The sequence below is a fragment of the Aedes aegypti genome, chromosome 3, assembly GCF_002204515.2.
Source record: "Aedes aegypti strain LVP_AGWG chromosome 3, AaegL5.0 Primary Assembly, whole genome shotgun sequence".
NCBI lineage: Eukaryota > Metazoa > Arthropoda > Insecta > Diptera > Culicidae > Aedes > Aedes aegypti.
In genome coordinates this window covers 406,712,156-406,732,802 of record NC_035109.1, presented here as the reverse complement: position 1 = coordinate 406,732,802, position 20,647 = coordinate 406,712,156, and the positions used below count along the sequence as shown (strand labels likewise).

Sequence of the window (20,647 nt, the reverse complement as noted above, 5' to 3'; positions counted from 1 at the left end):
GCTCCACACCGCGCATTCGATTCTAGATCAAATTCTGAGTGTCCTCCCAAAATTTTAGCTCATTTGGATGAAAACTGAGACTGCACAAGCCCTTTAAAGTTTATATGGGAATCACTATGGGAATAGCAAGCAATTCATTCAATCGGTTATAGTGTTTGCCCATGTGCTTTTGGGGATTAGAACTATGTTGATACTGTGAGATACAATAATCAGTTACAACTTTGCCGAAGACAGTTTTCAAATCGGACGCCCCAGTAATTAGTTATTGATTTTTGAATGAGTTGTAAAACTTTGGCTATAATTATTTGGCTGTTCTGCAGGCATCACTGGGTATATGCAGTAAAACATAGTAGCCATGATTAATGCGTGCTATCCTTCGCGCTAGGTGCAGCAATGTTGCCTGTTCAGAAGTTAAATGAGCACTGTTGAAGAATTTGTGACTGGATATAAATCAATAACTAATTACTGAGCCGTTCGATTTGAAAACGGTCTTTGGCAAAGTTGTAGCTGATATATTTATCTCACAGTATCAACGTTGCCCTAATCCCCAAGAGCACATGGGCAAACACTATGACCGATTGAATGAATTGGTTGCTTTTCGCATAGTAATTCCCATATAAACTTTAAAGGGCTTGTGCAGTCTCAGTTTTCATCCAAATGAGCAAAAATTTTGGGAGGACACTCAGAATTTGATCTAGAATCGAATGGGCGGTGTGGAGCAAAAACGATTTTTTGAACCACTATAATGGAACATGTTATCAACATGTTGCTTCAAGAATTTGAAGCTTTGATCGTAAAATTGAAAAAAAAACTTTAATTTTCCAACATACATTGTTAAAATAATTCAAAGTTATCTGTCAAATCGTACACTTCAGGTTAATTATCAGAACTCCAGTTCTGAAAGACTTCCTGTAAGAGCTGGTGTTCCCCAAGGCAGCATTTTGGGACTCTCCGCCAAAGGACGAAGTCAGCGTGTCATCTGTAGTTGATTGCAAAAAAGTTTGGATATTTTTTCTTCATACTTGAAAAAATGGAAGAATTCAACTAATAATATTCCTACATAAACCAAAAGGCATGTTGTTACGATGAGAGGGGTTCCAATAAATTGGTCAGATGAAGTTAAGTATCTAGGGCTCATGCTAGATAAGAATTTAACTTTCAAAAATCACATTGAGGGCATTCAAGCCAAATGTAACAAATATGTAAAATGTCTCTATCCCCTTATTAATAGAAAATCAAAACTTTGTCTTAAGAACAAGCTTTTGATATTCAAACAAATTTTCAGGCCAGCCATGTTGTATGCTGCACCAATATGGACTAGCTGTTGTAATACCAGGAAGAAAGCTCTGCAGAGAATTCAAAATAAAATTTTGAAAATGATTCTAAGGCTTCCTCCCTGGTATAGTACCAATGAGTTACATAGAATATCCAATGTTGAAACATTGGAACAAATGTCAAATACAATCATTAATAATTTCAGGAAAAAATCGTTACAATCTTCTATTGCCACGATTAATGCGTTATATGTTTAGGTTAAGTTAGGTTAAGTATATTAAAAACTTTTTTTTTCTCTTATAAGCAGGTGAAATCAACTCACCTGTAAAAAAACTGAACTGCTACGGCAATCGAAATGTAATATGTTATTAACAAAATGTTAATTAAATCTAAAATTTGTTTTACCAAATTAGGATGATAGTGTTGTCTAATAACACAGAACACCTAGATATAAGAAATGAATGTAATGTTTGGAATGATACTAATAAAGAAATTAAAAAAAAAGAAGGTTTTTCTATTCGATTGCCAAATTTGAATATTGATTCATGATTTGCAGGGTTTTTAGAAGTTTTCCGCCCCTATGCTGGTTTTATGGGTCGAAATACAGTGTTTTCACCCTATACCGTGTATAAGCATAAACTGTAGCTTGAGCACCATGGTGACTTGGGCAGGTCTAAAAATTGTTTTTTTGCGAGCCATTTGAAAAACTGAACCACTGCGCACCATGCCCATTTGTCGATAACATGACACCACACTGCATCAGTCTCCAAGGATTGAGGACATATTACAAATCCGCTTCTCCTTGTCTATTCCAGTTTTATATTTAGCACACCAAAGGCAGGACCACCAGCAATCAGTCCCAGCTGCCACGTAGCAATTTGGCCTGGCGTTCGTATTCTGAAGTTACAAACCGGTTGATAGATACCCATCAGTTCCTGCAAGTTGTTTGTGCCGTTCGATTCGCGAACAGCCCTCATCGGATTCGTAATTGGAATACGGAATCGGAGCAGAAGCATCCCACGCCAAATGAGGATCCCGATTGACTGCGCTTCTGGCTCCGAAGCGTCGGATCATGACCCCGTAATGTTGCTGACCAGGCGGAGAGGAAAACACGTTTATCCACAGCCAGGAGCGCTACAACCCACTTCTAATAGTGTAGAATAATAGAGTCGTTATACCGATTGTAGCCGTCGTCGTCGTCGTTATCGTTGTTGTTGTCGTTGATGTTTGTTCATAGCGTTAGTTGTTGGCAGCTTTGGAATAGCGGAGCGCATACATAATCATCATCCTTTTTCCGACGAAGATATCCTGTTCCGAGGAGCGGGGAGAAGCATTCGACGGGCCGGAGAAGCACGAAAAAAGCACTGATAGGATAATAATAGCAGGGAATCGCCTCGTCCGTCGTCCGTCATCATGGGCAATGGAATGAACAAGGTAATGAATCTATTATTGCTTGCCGAGAGGGGATATCAACAGAGCCCGACCTCGTTTGCATGCGAGCTTAGATTGGATTTTGTGTTTGATGATGGTCGGATGATTGGATGAATGCAAGAGGAAAAATAACTATCATCCGTACATGATACCGTTTGATTTATATTTGAATTTGTTTGGGTGTTCTGTGCTCTTTCATTTTCAGGTCATGCCCGGGTTGTACATTGGCAACTATCGGGATTCAAAAGACTATCAGCAATTAGAAAGATATCAAATAACGCACATTGTCTCGATACATGATAGCCCACGGCGTTTCCATCCGGTAAGTAAACATTTCGAGACTGGCGATTGTAAAAACGATAAGTGTTATGTCTTGACTCGCGTAACGTCTTGTATGTATACGTCGGTAATGCAAAAAGAGCGATTGATAAAATACATGAAAAATGCAATTGAAATCGGATTTAATTGCTTATGTTATACTGCTGTAGTTAACAATGGCTATGGAACAATCACTTTTGTATCGAAACTAAACAACGAATAATTACTGCAACTATTGCAAACATGGATATTTATAGTTGGTATTTGATATCATTAAAAGAACATTATTTTTGAGTGAGTGGAAAATGAACCATTCAGATGAATAAGCCATTTCATGTTATATCTGCTACAAAAGGATTCTCACGTTTTACACATTTTGAAGAAGTTTAGTTTATGATATATTTTACCATTTTCCAAAGACCCACAGTTTTTAACTAAAATGGTAATGTTCAACTATTTGCGATTATCTTGAATTTCCTTCTAAGATATAGTGTTGGAAATAAAAAGTAAACAATGCAAAAGGAAATAAAAATTAAACAATGCCAAATTTTATACAAAATGGTTATGTTTGGAGGCCTGTATTTTGTGATTAATGTTCTGAATTATATGAAATTTTGACGGAGAACTAAGAATAACGTGAATATGCTATAAAGTTCTATACAGGTCCAAATTTGAAATAAAAAAGTAAACAACATACCTGTTCTATAACTTTAGCATGAGGATATCTTAGTGAATTTGTATACTTTTAATTAACAATCCACCACAGTTCTAATACAAAAAAATATAAAATAACTTTGTAAAATATTTCTGTTTTTTTGTTATTATACATTGGTATGATTTACTTTTTCATTTTAAATTTGAATCCGTCCGAAACTTTCCGACATGCGTATGAGGCAAAGCAGTGTAGCAATATAACGATTTATTTACATACATGCTAGGTCAAGCATCAACCCCATGGCTGGTTGCGAGTGTCTCACAAATAGGAGCCTAAAAGACCTCATGCTTGAAAAAAAGACAAATAAAAACCATACAAAAACCAAACATAGACCTAATAGCAATCAGGAAAAAAATAAACCTGGATAAACGAGTTTTTATAAGGTTTTTTTTTAAATAATCTTACCAGACATTTCTTTACTTAATTGGTTCTATTACGGCCTTTCTAAGCTACTCCTTCAAGAATTTTGTTCAATATATTTCCCAGTTGTTTAAACCCAGGATTTTTTTAATCATTAAATTTTATGTACCTAAATTATCATTTCAGCATTGTTTTTTTTTCATGAGAGCTTATATGCATTCATCGATTTCTCTTTATCGTTGCTCTCTTTGCGTTATTGCAGAAAACTGAGTCTCTTTTCTTTTGTATTCCTTCTATTTATTTTTACAGGCACTCCGTGCTCTTGGCCGCAACTGTGCCGAGTGTCACTGATGCAGAACCTATTTTTAACCTACCTCTTATTTTTATTACGCTCTCGAGAACACATCTACCGAGAAGGTAGGAGGGAGATCACTGCTTTTGCTGTTGGTCCAATCCATTGTCCATATAGCCATAGTCCATTGTTGTGCGGTGGGTCTGTTTGCCTTGCTCCCATGTGTTTTTAAGGCTTATTGTCTACGAAGAGGGTCAGTGTGTCTCAGTCACCATCCGATACTGACGAAGGATGGATGTGCTCCCCAATACACGATCCTCCGTGCGGCAGGACGAGTTTTTTTTTTGTGGGGTGGCTGGGAATCGAATCCATGACCTTCCGCTTATAAAGCGAAAGTGTAATCTCTGTGATTACACGTCCAATCTAAACTCTTTTAGCCGCATTCGAAAGGCAAAGAGTTATTTTTACTTTGTATGTATTTTTCCAAAAACATTTTTTGAACTTTGTTTACTAAATTTTTACCTAAAGTTGTGACAATTTTCAAAAAACATAGCTAATTTCCTCAGCATTGGATGGACCGAAATTTTAAACAAGTTGTCATTAGAATCGTAGTCTCATATTCTTTGAAGAGCACGGAAAAATCTGAAAACTATTCAAACCCCTCAGTATGGTGTATCGTGCAAAAGTTTGGGTTCACTCGAACTTACCTAAAACACGATTAATCTGTGAAATCTCAAGCCAAATATGTACGCGCCATTATTTGCGTTTGAATAAGCTATTAATTATTATAATCGGTTGAAAAATGGCAGAGACATTGACAAAAATGATTTGCGTGCGGCTCAGGTGATCCCAAACTTTTGCACGATTTGCATCATACGAAGGGGTGAACCCTGCACGACTGCAACAACTTTTGCACGATGACTTTAATGACTGTTTCATTGATTTTGAATAGTTTTCAGATTTTACCGCAAAAATTTAGTAAGTGCTCTTCAAAGAATATGAGATTACGATTCTAATGATAACCTTGTTTTAAAATTTTGGTCGATCCAATGCTAAGGAAATTAGCTGTATTTTTTCAGTGGGTTTTTTGAAAATTGTCTCAACTTTGAGTAAAAATTTAGTATACAAAATTCAAAAAATGTTTTTTTGGAAGAATCCATATGAAGTAAGAATAACTCTTTGCCTTTCGAATGTGGATTAGAGAAATTCGATTGGACGTGTAATCACAGATATATGGACTGAAAACTTTTGTATGTTTTTAGGGGGTGAACCCAAACTTTTGCACGGGAGTGTATATCTAATTTAGCAAAGTTATTAGCGAAAGAGAGGATCGATGATGAGGAATCGCTCATGTCAGTTAGGTCCTGTTGAAGTAACAGTGTAGATTTATCATTATTGCGTAGATACAAAGATAGATCAAATCGGTCAGTCACAGAACTCGACCATCTTCGATTTGGATTGAATTTTGCACATGTTTTTGGTATGGTAGAATAAGTGTTTTCCATAGAAAAATTGATCATTTTGATTCAAGTGTTACTTTTTTAATGGCCTATAAATTATTGCATGCAACTTATTTGAAAAATTCTGACTCCAAAACTGTTGATTTTAGAGAAAATTGTTCTTTGAAGAAGTTGCAGTGAACCGTTTGGACTATAAGAAAAAAATATACACTGAAAAAATATTTTATTTATTTTCATAAAAATATCGAAAATAAAACTTGAATTTTAAATTACACAAAAACCCCATTTTTAATATTTTTAAATTTTCACTATAGAATCTTGATAGTAAATAGATGTTTAGGACAATGTTTCATGATGGAGAAATCTATATACCGTGATGCATCAATACCCGGACACTTAAGGCAATACAAAACATCAAACTCTGGTTTGAATATGTTTCATTCAAATTTAATCAAAGTTCTGTCACGCAACACGTCATTTCATACAATAGCTTCATTGTAGTCTTGAACATTACTGAAAAAAGTTACGTTTTAACTTGAAATTCGTTAAATTAACATAGCATATCGTGTCTTTAAATCCGGACACCTTGAGCAGATGTTGTCTTCAAATCCGGACACTCTTGGTTCAAAATCCGGACAACTGTATTTCTTGGTCAATACGTATTGAAAATGAATGCGAATTACATTAAAACCTAATTTTATATCACTATTAAATCAATTTGAAACATGTTTGTGCCATACAGTGTTCTCAAGAGTAGCGCGTACGTAATAATTGTCACTTAGTTTACCTGAACTGGAGCGCCTTTTGCTCGAGCAGCATATTAGACAGTTTTCCGGCATTGAGTAATAATCTGATCACTTATAATGTTCTTGATACCAATTGTTTGAGTTCTTTGTATACACATTTACATGACCTTTAGGTTTAACTTTCCAAATATTAACACAAACACGTAAAACATAGGGCTTTTCTATTATGTCCGGATTTGAAATCACTTGTCTGTAAATCCGGACAGTCACTTTAAACACAGTTAAGTATATATTCTCTGCATAGTCCATTGCAGCTGTATCGTCAAACTGAGTAAATATTATGCCGTTCACAATTTTGTACCAAACACATCATGAAATATATAGTCACGACATGAACCAGCCACCACAGGTGCAACGTCACATGCACCGTCATCACCTTTGGATCGGACCACTGCCACGTGCTATGCAACGTCAACACCTTTATGCCCAACAGCCGGAATTGCTAGGTCAGCAGTTCAATTCTACAAAACCACCGGACTGACCGTGACCGGTGTTCAGTTTATTTTTATCCGTGTTTCATTGCGTTTCGGCTTAAGTAATAAAGTGATTTAGTGAGGAAAATCAGTTAAGTGTTTTTTAAAAAGCCCGAACCGCCAGCAAACCCAGGATTGGCGCAGCCGTGCAGTGCTCGAAAAACAATTTCGCGAAAAACAGTGTAGTGACTCTGGTCTACCAGCCAGAATCGAAGTGAACCCGCGAAAGCATTCGCTAACATCGAGGGTGCAGCGGAGTTGAGGTTCCACCGCGTGAAGTTGGACGTCGAGAGAACCCACGCACAACGATTGCAAGGTGAGTGTTTTTTTCTTTATCCTCTATTCCACACCGAAATACGAGTGAAAGTGAAAACATCGCCTAGGTTGGCGTTTTATTTTTCCGTGAGTTTGAAACCCGTTCTAAGAGAAAGGCTCGAACTCATTACGAAATTAAAATTTGCTAAACCCCTGGAGTGAGAAGAGTTCTAAGAGAGCTTCCCCTCCAACCGAAATTGTGAAGTTCTAAGAGAATTACATTTCGGGAGTCATACGAGTTCCGAGAGATCGTACGGCTCAAAACAAACAAAAATATAGCTTGCTTTTATCTTCTAAGTGCATGTCATGCCAAAGGAGCATAAAGTAAGAAACAGTCTGAAGCAAACTCACCACTTGTTATCTAAAATTAGAAACAGCGCGTGCGTGTCTTCAGATTCAGACAGCTCTGAGTCTACCGATTCGGGAGACTTAGCACATATTCCAATAAAGAACATCCCTTCACTAGAAATCCTTTCTCTAAACGACAACAACAATATGGAAGAAGTCAATGCCAAACTGCAAACGATGATGCAGATGATGGAGGCACTGGCAAAACAACAAACAGAACATGCCACGTATTTCAGTCAAATTCAAACGCAAACAAATCAAACTCAAGAAAACGTTATCGCACATCAACCTATAAGTAACATCGACCAGCTATTCAAAATTCCAGACCCGATCAAAATGATCCCCATATTTGACGGCAATAGGAAACAATTAAGTTCATGGCTGGAAACAGCAGAAGAAACCCTTAATGTATTAAAACCACATGTATCAGCTCAGCAGTTTAGAATGTACTTTACTGCGGTATCTAATAAAGTCCAAGGCAAAGCAAAAGACATTCTTTGCTTAGCCGGAAATCCGGACAAATTTGAAGATTTAAAAGAAATATTGACGAACGCGTTGGGAGATAGACACGAATTGTCAACATACAAGAGCCAATTATGGCATTGTAAAATGACCGAAGATATGTCTATCCATATTTACTACAAAAAATCCAAAGAAATAATTCAAAATATTAAGACTCTAGCAAAACAAAAAGATACATACAAAAATCATTGGGACGCCATTAACGAGTTCATTGAAGAGGATGCGCTAGCAGCCTTTATATCTGGACTCTCAGAACCGTACTTTGGTTATGCACAAGCTGCACGACCAAAGGATATTGAGGATGCATACGCATTCTTATGCAAATTCAAATCTAAACAAGTTGTAGCTCGAAACCTGAATCAAGACCAAAAATTCAACAAAAACAAAATATTTGAAAATAAATCCCAAGGATCATCAAATTTCAATCAAAATAAGAAACCTTTTATAAAAACCGAACATAAAGATACAACTGAACCAATGGACACAAAAACTACTCGGAGTCGGTTAACCATAAATAATCATGTAACGGAAGAAGAGGAAACTCAATCACATTTAAATTCAGAAACTGAATCTGATGAAGAAGTAGATCTAGATCTAAATTTTCACTTGGTCAACCCCACACAAAAAACAACCTAAATTACCTCCCATATTTAAAACTGAATCATCCTAAAACAAAAAAGCAGTTAAAAATATTAATCGATACTGGGGCAAACAAAAATATTATTTCACCAAACATAATAGAATCCGTTAAAACCGTACCGAATACACAAATCAGTAATGTTTGCGGAGTCAACAACGTCACTTCGAAAGGAGAACTCGATCTTTTCGGAAATACGTTTAAACCTTTGCAATTTTACGTAATGAAATTTCATTATTTCTTTGATGGAATTCTGGGGTCAGAATCCCTTGCAAAACTTAAAGCACAAATCAACTATGAGAATGAAACCATTACGTTAAGGGATAAACAATTTTCATATTCAAAATTCTACCCTGCAAAAAAACTTTACAATCATTTCATAACTATTGATACCATGAACAACGGAGATTGGTTGGTACCCACATACCAAAAACTTCATAAAAAAGTTTTCATTCAACCAGGACTATATAAAGCACATAATAATAAATCGACCATCCATGTTATTTCTGCAACCAAAAACATAGAAAATCTTCCAAAACTTCAACTGACAGTAAACAATTTTGAAACAATTCTCCCAGAAAAGATTGACTCTCAACATATTTCCAAAAATGATATAGAGTCTATAATTAGAACAAATCATCTTTCGAAACTAGAGAAACAAGAACTGATTTGCACTCTCTTCAAACACCAAGAAGTGATCCAAAAGAAAGGAGAAAAACTTTCATGTACGTCAGCTACAAAACATAAAATTATAACAACAAACGATTCTCCCATTTATACAAAAAACTATCGCTACCCACACCACTTTAAAGGCGATATCCAACAGCAAATTGAAGAAATGCTAGACAACGGCATCATTAGGCCTTCGAAAAGCCCATACTCTTCACCGATATGGGTAGTACCGAAAAAACTTGACGCGTCAGGCAAAAGAAAGGTACGCGTCGTAATAGATTATAGGAAGCTGAACGAGCTCACTATTGACGACAGATACCCTATGCCTCAAATAGAGGATATTCTGGATAGCCTCGGAAAGTCATCGTACTTCACAACGATCGACTTAAAGTCTGGTTTCCATCAAATCCCGATGGATCCTGCCCACATAGAAAAAACAGCTTTTTCAACGGACAAAGGACATTTTGAATTCACGAGAATGCCCTTTGGCCTAAAGAATGCTCCTGCTACATTCCAGAGAGCAATGAACAATATCCTAGGAGATTATATCGGCACCAAATGTTATGTCTATCTTGATGACATAATTATTATCGGATATAATCTAAAAGACCATTTAGAAAATCTTAGCCTTATCCTGAAACGCTTATCGGATTTCAACTTAAAAATCCAACTCGATAAGTGTGAATTTCTCAAGCGAGAGACCGAATTTCTAGGGCATATAATTTCAAATGAAGGTGTCAAACCTAACCCCGAAAAAATAGATAAAATTCTGAAGTGGCCTCTACCAAAAACGCAGAAAGAAATTAAACAGTTTCTGGGTTTAGTAGGTTATTACAGAAGATTTATTAAGGATTTTTCAAAAATAACTAGACCTATGACCAAATATCTCAAGAAAGATTCATCAATCAATATAAATGATTCATCGTATCACACAGCATTTGATACGCTCAAAGGGATAATTGCCACAGATCAAGTTTTAGTCTATCCCCAGTTCGATAAGCCTTTCATCGTAACAACAGATGCTTCAGGATATGCATTAGGTGCAGTTCTATCTCAGATACAAGACAATATAGAACGCCCAATCGCCTTTGCATCCAGAACACTAAACGATGCAGAAACCAGATACGCTACCAACGAAAAGGAAGCGCTGGCAATCATATGGGCCGTGAATAAATTCAGACCATATCTTTACGGGACTAAATTTACTTTAGTAACTGACCATAAACCTCTGACTTTTATTAAAAGTTCAGAGAAAAATCAAAAAATTTTGCGATGGCGCCTAGATCTGGAAGATTATGACTACGAAGTAAAGTACAGAGAAGGCAAATCAAATGTAGTAGCAGATGCACTAAGCAGAAGGCCTGTTGAAGTAAATATTAATGAAACCAATAATGATGAAATTCCTTATTTTTCAGGTTCCGAAGATCTTGAAGATGATGCAGATTCCATTGCCAATAACTCCCCTGAATCCCATGATTCCCTTGATTCCCAAACTGTTCACTCAGCTGATGATTCAGCTAATAACTATATTCATTTCACGGAACGCCCTTTAAATTATTTCAAAAATCAGATAATATTCCGTATTTCCCGTATAGATACTATTATCCAAGAAACCCTTTTCCAGAACTACCATAGAACAATAGTATCTCAGAAAACCTACACAAAAGAAAATATCACACATCTTTTGAAAACCTTCCACAATGGTAGACAAACAGCCCTTATGGCACCAGAAAATCTTATCCAGACGGTACAGGAGTCCTTTAAAGAAAACTTCAATCAAAAAGGTCATTTCGTTTTTACTAACAATATGGTCGAAGACGTGCAAAATGAAGAAAGACAGAATCAAATAATAATAAATGAACACAATAGAGCTCACCGAGGTATAACTGAAGTCGAAGCCAAAATTAAAAGATCATATTTTTTCCCAAATATTTACTCAAAAATCAGAACCTTTATAAACTCATGTGAAATATGCAATACTCACAAATATGAACGTAGACCATTTAACATAAAAATTTCACCCAGGCCAATAACAGAAAAACCATTAGATAGAGTCCACATGGACATATTCATCATGGATAAATGCAGCTTCTTATCTCTAATAGATTCATTCTCTAAACATTTACAGTTAATAGTTTTGAAATCGAAAAATCTTGTACATGTGCAGAAAGCACTAGGAAAATATTTCAGCTCCTTTGGAGTACCCAGAGAAATTGTCACCGACCATGAAACTACTTTTCAATCAATTCAACTAAGAAATTTCCTTAGCCAGCTAGGGGCACAAATTCATTACGCCGCTTCGTCAGAATCGAATGGACAAATAGAGCGTACACATTCTACTATAATAGAAATTTTTAATACCAACAAGCACAAATTCAGAGGAATGGGTACAAAATCAATTGTAAAATTATCCGTTGCATTATATAACAACTCTGTACACTCTTCAACTAAATATACTCCAAATGAAATATTGTTCAACCAGAATAATATAGTTAACCCGGAAGAAATTATAAGAGACGCCCAAGAGCTATTCCTTAAAGCAAAATTGAACATGGGTAAAGCACAAAAACAAATGATTTCTCAAAATTCTAATAAGGAAGACCCTCCAATTATAAATGATGGGCAAGAAGTTTATGTTATTCCAAATATTCGCACAAAGACTCAACCCAGAGCCAATAAAACAAATGCAAATGAAGTCACAGACAGAACATTCAAAAACAACCGTCACATTAAAAGACATAAAAACAAAATCAAAAGACCGAAAAAAATGTAACACCATTTACTTTTATAACTTTTTGCTTCCAGATGCTTCACTACTTTATCACATTCACCCTCATTCTCACAAACATCTCATGTCAAGACCTAACTATCAGGAATCTTCATAATGATTTGATAATGATGCAAAAAAACAGCCTATGTAGAATTCAGACAGGAAATATCCGGGTTGTACACCCGATCAACCTAACAGACATAGAAATTACTATCAATCAACTCACAAATTTGGTGTATCGTAAACAAAATAATAACGCTTTATTTGAAATTAGTAAATACAAGATACGAGAATTGTACTCTAATTTTATGCAAATCAAACCAATATCGCACAAACGGTCCAAAAGATGGGACATCATCGGCACAGCGTGGAAGTGGATAGCGGGCAGCCCAGATGCTCAAGACCTACGGATAATCGACAGAAGCCTCAATGAACTTGTCAACGAAAATAATCATCAAGTAAAAATTAATCACCAAATCGGCAAAAGAATTTCGGAACTTACAACCACCATCAACGAACTAATCGAAAAACAACAAATCAATCAAATCATTCTCGATGAACTTGACGTCATCACCACCATACTGAACATAGATACACTCAACAAAATTCTAACAAGCGTTCAAGAAGCGATACTCTTTTCTAAAATGCACGTCACAAACAGCAGAATGTTATCTGGCAAAGAAATTCATCTGATCAAGGATATACTCAGAAATCATGGAGTCCAGCTAGACATTCCGGAAGATGCACTCAATTTCGTTACACCAAAAATGGCAACTAGCGAAAATACTTTACTCTACATATTACATGTTCCAGAATTGGAGACAGAAGAATCGACAATCATGCGAATCCACCCATTGAGTCAAAATGATTCGATTATTAAGACTTACCCTCAATTCCTTATCAAACAAGCCAAACAACTCTTCACCACTGCAAAACCAGACGACTACGTCCAAAGACACAGTTTTATCAAAGAATTCAAGGATCTGTGTATTTATCCACTCATCATGGGAACAGAACCACAATGTCTCATGGAAATCAACGCAAAAACTACAACCAAACTAATAACCAATAACAAAATTCTTATCTCAAATGCAAAAAACCGAGAATTACGCTCAAATTGCGGTCCTAGCGACAGATACTTATCTGGAAATTTTATAGTATCGTTCTCAAATTGTACAATCGAATTTATGGACCAAAATTTCACATCTACCGAAAAAATAAGTGAAAGCGAGTCTATTCAAGGAGCATTACACAATCTGCAGATAAACAGCGAGATTTTGCAAAATCATGACGTTGCAAAAATAGAAAAAGCCACCCTTCTGAACAGACGCAAACTGGAAAAAGTATCTCTTCAACACGAAACCGACAAGATTTGGAAATGGAGTCTATTAGGAGGAACCGCTCTAATGTCGACTCTACTATTCTTCACCCTTTACCTTATCTTCATTCATTTAAGGTTTACCCACAAAAGGACATCGAGGAAAACCCACCAAAGGAAGCCAGAAACCAAATCACCAGGACATGGTAACCAGGAGCTGAGTATCGAGGACGACACTTCTTCACCCCCCGGAGGAGTCACGACATGAACCAGCCACCACAGGTGCAACGTCACATGCACCGTCATCACCTTTGGATCGGACCACTGCCACGTGCTATGCAACGTCAACACCTTTATGCCCAACAGCCGGAATTGCTAGGTCAGCAGTTCAATTCTACAAAACCACCGGACTGACCGTGACCGGTGTTCAGTTTATTTTTATCCGTGTTTCATTGCGTTTCGGCTTAAGTAATAAAGTGATTTAGTGAGGAAAATCAGTTAAGTGTTTTTTAAAAAGCCCGAACCGCCAGCAAACCCAGGATTATATATTTCAAGCACATTATCGTAAATCAAACTTTGGTCGTGTGTGTGTCGGCTTTTTGACTGAAATCACTTGCACAACAAAAAAGTGACATCTAATTGGAACATCGCACTTGTTTCTTTTTTTAATATTTTTTTGGCAATGGTAACTAGATTACAAATGATACTTATATGATCAGCAATGTTGAAGTTAAACTTAAAGAATAAAAACTAAAGTTAAAAGCTATTATTATAACCTTTAAATAATGGATTTCATTGAAGTGTCCGGATATTGGTACTGTCCGGATTTTGATTCACCACGGTAAATAACAATGGAGTGGTGTTTGTATGTCACGAAATAATTTGAGAGCGGATCAACGGATTGACGTAAGTTTTTCATTGTTGCACTCGACAAGGGATGCGACGTGTTCGTACAAGGAAAAGTTTGGGAAAGTCACTGGAATAAGTGGGAAAACGGGAAAAGACTCAGGTGTCGTTTTGTATGAAGGATTACATGACGTTTCACAACAGCCTACTTGGTGACAAGACGAAGTTTGCCGGGACCACTAGTTTTTAATAAAAAAGTTTTTCTAAAAACAACTTTTGGTCGATTTTTGAAATTTTGATTTTTTGTCAAAATAAATACGTTTTGATGATACAGTAGGCATCTTAAAATGATTCTAAGCCATGATTATATGAATAATTTCTCTAGAAGTAGCCAGTTTCGAATTATATCGAGTTTAATGCAAAAAATATTGTTTGTATATTAAAATAGGCCATTTTCATAAGTTAAAGAAAGGTGACCTCAAACTATTGCAGTTGAGTCGAATGACTATTTTATTGATTTTAGATAGTTTGCAGACTTTTCCGATAAAATTTTGCAAGTGCAAGAATATAAGATTACGGTTCTAATCCTACATTGAATTCAAAGTATAGTCAACCCAATGCTGAGAAAATTAGACTTATTTTGAAGGGTATCTAATTTTTGAAAACTTCAATTACAAATTTTGTAAACAGTGTTCAAAAAATTATGTTGTTAAAATACCTAAAATTAAGATTTGAAACATTATAAAGGCCGGTAATTTAACGTATAATCGTAGAGATATGAGCAAAACACTTTTGTATGTTTATGAGGGGATGACCTCAAACTCATCTTTTGCACGACCACAAATTGCACAAATTTTCGACCTACAAGAATTCTATGCCAATTTCACGATTTCCATACAATGTAGGCCAAAAACGTATAATAAATATGATAATTATGAGCAACCCTACTGTCAAATGACGTCATCCGGGCTAACATTGGTCATTTTTAAGATATTTCTTGAAAATTTCATTCGAAAATGCATATGTTGCAAGTTTTATATTTTTAAAACAAATTCTGACACCCATTGCTTGCATAAAAAATCTGTACTAGAGCGTTAGCGTTAGCGTTAGCGTAGTTACGGTATACTTCGTAAATTGGATACTAGCAACATTCATGTTTCCTTTTAATAATCTCATCCTGACTACTTTCAAGAACAAGGCAGGGGATTATACCTTGTTCAAATCATAAACAAGAATAATAAAAGCAGGAATATCGCTATTCCCGGCCACGCCCATCTTTACCGTAACTTGGGATAGGGGAAGGAAATGTTGATGTAGCACTTACTTAATGAGAGGCCACCGACTCAGCGACACCCTCATAAGCTACGGGTTGGAGGTTGGGGAAGGTATATTGTCAGGATTCGCCTAGAAAGCTGGCGATAGACCATAAATATTTGTTGTTTAAGCGTTTTCAAATTAATCTTTTGAATGCCGGCAATCAAAAGAGAAAACAATACCTTATTTATAGTATAAATAGTATTTCACGAAATGCTTGTCGATTGTGCAGTAATATTTTTGCTCAATAACCAGTAAAATGCAAAACCGATCCCTCCAGGGTCATCGGATTGTATAAAATAACGGTACGCGTAAAAAAAATCACGCCTATTGAAAAACTGTACTGGGTGGTACTGTATTTTTAGATAATCGAAAAACGAAAGGAAGCGCGTTCGAACTAAACACCCTAGGATAGCACAGTCGGTTTTTCTGCTCAAAATTATACGAAAAGCAGAATCGATCCCTCCAGGGTCATCGAACGGTTAAAAAGCATCCACAACCGATTGTTAGTTGCGTAACACCCGCCCGGACAGAATGCGCAATCTGAACATAATTATCAAACTCCGAAAATAACATTTTCCGTTCAAGAAACGATCAGAAGTTCCACGACGCGGACAAAAACGATCCGGAAGGCTCACAAAAGAAAAAGTATCATACTGGAACAAACTCACCGGATTGATTCTCTAAATTTATGTGCTGCCTGTCACTTTCGGATGGTTCGGTGAACTTAGGGCAGCCAAAAACCAACAGTACTGAGGACAAATCAAACAAATCACTTTTTCATTTTTCACTTTTCACTATTCCATTTCTGAATGTAAAAACTGTCCTGCTTGGGCTTCACGAAGCACTATCTAGAGTGGTTCAAAAAAAAAAATCGTTTTTGCTACACAACGCTTATTCGATTCAAGTTCATATTCTGAGTGTCCTCCCAAAATTTGAGCTCATTCAGATGAAAACTGATATTGCACAAGCTTTTCAAAGTTTGTATGGGCATTACTATGGGAAAAGCAAGCAATTAGTTCAATCGGTCAGAGTGTTTGCCCATGCGATCTTAAGGATTAGAACTACGTTAATACTGTGAAATACAATAATCAGCTACAACTTTGCCGAAGACTGTTTCCAAATCGGACGCCTCAGTAATTAGTTATTGATTTTTGTATGAGTTGTAAAACTTTGGTTATAATAATTGGGCTGTTCTGCAGGCATCACTGGATATATGCAGTAAAACATAGTAGCCATGATTTCTGCATGCTATCTTACGCGCCAGATGCAGCAATGTTGCCTGTTCAGAAGTTAAATGAGCACTGTTGAAGAATTTGTGACTGGATATAAATCAATAACTAATTACTGAGACGTCCGATTTGAAAACGGTCTTCGGCAAATTTGTAGCTGATGAATGTATCTCACAGTATCAACATAGTTCTAGTCCCCAAGAGCACATGGGCAAACACTATGACCTGTTGAATGAATTTCTTGCTTTTCCAATAGTAATTCCCATACAAAATTTAAAGGGCTTGTGCAGTCTCAGTTTTCATCCAAATGAGCTCAAATTTTGGGAGGACACTCAAAATTGGATCTTGAATCGAATGAGCGGTGTGGAGCGAAAACGATTTATTGAACCACTCTAATCTGTACTTTGTTTTCTGAAACATGCTTCAATGTTGAAAAAAATGTTTTATTTTTTTATTCAGCAGATATGGGGTTACATTGATCATCCATGAAAACAACGTTCGGTAATATTGAAAATATCATTACTTACTAAAATCGTTATTCCTGAAGCTGGATATGAAGGCCAAACTCAGTGCTGCAATCACTCGACACTTTGCGCGACGTTCGTTTCGTTGCCATGGTCAGCAGTCACAGCACGAGCTTTAGAATGAATGTCGACAAACTCAAAAAAGTGTCAATTGAATGTCGTAGGACACGATGCCATAAATCAGAAGTTTTGCATATAATTCAGACATCGGATCATAAATAACATGAATAGTTTGATCTTGCCTGTTATGTCGAATGGGACACACATAGAGTGAAAGCAGAACAGAAACAAACAAAACCGTAACATTACCTAGCGAAGCTATCGTGGTCGGTGGCATTCAAATGACATTTTTTTTTTCGACATTCGCTTGATCGCTCGTGTTCAGTGCTGGGAATGGTAATAGTAGTAGGCTTGAAATTTCGCGAAAATCACGTGGCTCTCCCAGTACAGTAGTTCAAAAATGTGAATCTCATCAAGTAGCCTCTGTTGGGTGGACAAATTTTCTAAATCATGAGTGTCATTGAAGGCTCTAAATGCGGGAAGTGCAGCGGGAAATAGAACATTTTTCTACAGTAATTTTGGGTTGCTCTCAGCAACGGGTGTTTTGCAATTTTCAAGGCATTTAGCCTACAGCAGCGATGGGCGTGAGTTTCACTGGCTTCGCTGACTGTGATTGGCTGTGTTTGGCTACTGTAGAGTGAATTTCAGATTTTTTCCCAACCCTGCTCGTGTTGAGGATGTTTAAGGGAAGCGCTGCCGAATATCAGCGAAAACGTGTCGACTACCGTGATTGCTTACAACACTGGGCCAAACTCTTACAAGTCGTTTACTTTTAGAGTTATTACAAAATAAACCACCTTGAATAATGAAATACTCCTAAAGGTAGGCATCCATAATCATGAAAATAATTGTTTTCAGAAGTCGAAAAATTTACGCATGAACACAACTCAATTTTCGCAAAAATTTCAATGTTCATTAGCTCATGAATGGAAGGAAGAGAATCACCACTCATGTATTGAAAATATTTCATCGATAAATGTATATTTGAACTTCTTACAAGAAGGGTCATTGTGATCAATGTTATCCCGGATTACGGTACTAGTTATTTATGATATAAATTTAAATCGCAAGCATTTCTCATAATTATTTCTTATTATATCACTGTCTTCAGTTGAACTCTACAGACTGTTTTAATTCATTAGTATAACAGTTACATTCAATATAACAAATATAAAATACTAAACAAACGAAACTTATATACTTTTTACATGAAACAGTCAGTGGACATAATATTCAGACAAAGTACAAGAAGGCAATTCTATTGTGTTCTTCATTGCTGAAGGCTTCCATGGATCTTTATTTCTGTAAGCGAATTCTCGAAATATGATTCCACGTGGCCAGGTAGAAGTTGAAGAATTGTCAATAGTTTCCATCGTTTAGGCAACACTATTTTGAAGTGAATACGGTTGTAGAGAGGAAGTAGGTATTGAGTGTCGTTGTGTTGAATCAGACGAGATAGACGAAGCGATGGTAATATACAGTTTTGCAATAGAACTATTTATGCAATTGTGTATATTTCTTTTGCCAGTTGAGTCTTGGAAGACACTGGAGTACGATCTCTAGCCTTGCAAAACTCGATCACATATCCAGATGAGGTTTTCAGAGAGCGAACACAGATTATTCTACCTAACACCAAACCACAACGTAGCGTAAAACTTTTTCGCGCATTTAGCTTCAGAAACGATGTAAAGACTGTTCATAATGTCGATGTCTTTGAAACACTTTTTTATAAATAGCCTGGAATTCCAATCGGTATTTTTTCAACAATAGAATGGTTATAATCAGCAAAACACAATTTCAAGAACTTTATCAGATTATTTTTGCGAAGACTTTTACGTAAAAGCAGAATAAAAATAATAAACCTACGAGCCGAATAAATAAACGAGAATAAAAAGCTAGAGCGGTAAAATAATTTATAACTGATCATATTATACACTCTTAAAAATAATGAAATTTATGAGTGACGTAAACCTTATTACACTTAGTTAAGTAACAACTTAAACACGAATATGACTAAATTTTATCCCTTTTATGATGTATCCTAAAATGTCAATGCACTATAACCTAATTTTATATTTAAATAATAAAAAAATAAGCGTTGCGACTTTGATTCGGCTTTAGAAAATGTAGCTCAAGATTTAATTTGAAATGTTTGGGACGTAACATGTGTAAGTTTTGATTTGTCAATTGCTAGTGTTAAGGAGATTTTGTATTTTTTTGTTCGTTAAAACGACAAGAATTATTCGTAGTAGTTGTAGGTTTTTCCCCAGTAGCACTAGGCATACAACTAGCGCAGTAGTATGTCAAATAACCGTAATTGTGCAGGCTACCACCCACCGAGCTCCCAAAACTCACCACCAGATGTCTGCTAGCATAACGTTCGGGCGGCCATGAGGGGTGGCGAAATGGGGGCCATTGTTGAAACCCCGAATGGAAAAGGGGTATGACCGACGACCTAGGTCAAGAACCTCTACGGTCGAAAATAGATTACTGGTCGTTCACTTGCCCGGAATCCAGAATCCAGAAATTTAAGTGAAAAGCAGACGAAGAGTTGTGTGAGGAAGAAGATAGCGGAAAGTGGACACCAGGACCCCGCCGTTTTTTGGTGTAGAAACCACATAATTTCTATTACCACCCTACGCCATCCTAGAGCCATATTCCGGGTAGATTCCGGCACCGTCGTTGGCCGAGACCGATCCGTCAACATATCGGTAGCCTAGGAAGCGTAGAGGGTCCCAGAAGGCTGCAAGGCCGAAGGATACTTGTGTGGTAGGAGAACGTCGGCGGCCGATACCAGGCCGAGAGGAAGGAGTGGGCAGGTGATAGCTGTGAGAAGAAGGGGGCTCGAAGTGAAAGGACTACATAAGAAAGTGTAGTAGAGTAGATGGTAGAATTAAAAAATACAGGCTGTGGAAGAAAATAAAGTAGGAGTTTTAAGTAGTGAGGTGCTTGGGTTTTC

General features: G+C 36.6%; 1 protein-coding gene across 1 annotated transcript in view; it reads left to right on the top strand.

Moving 5' to 3' along the window:
* Nucleotides 1-20,647, top strand: part of LOC5568591 — a 55,221-nt gene that overhangs the window by 22,768 nt on the left and 11,806 nt on the right. The window contains exons 2-3 of the mRNA XM_021855919.1: nucleotides 2,091-2,709; nucleotides 2,912-3,028. Of these exons, the coding sequence (XP_021711611.1) occupies nucleotides 2,689-2,709; nucleotides 2,912-3,028 (138 nt within the window). The 5' untranslated portion in view covers nucleotides 2,091-2,688. The remainder of the gene's footprint in view (nucleotides 1-2,090; nucleotides 2,710-2,911; nucleotides 3,029-20,647) is intronic.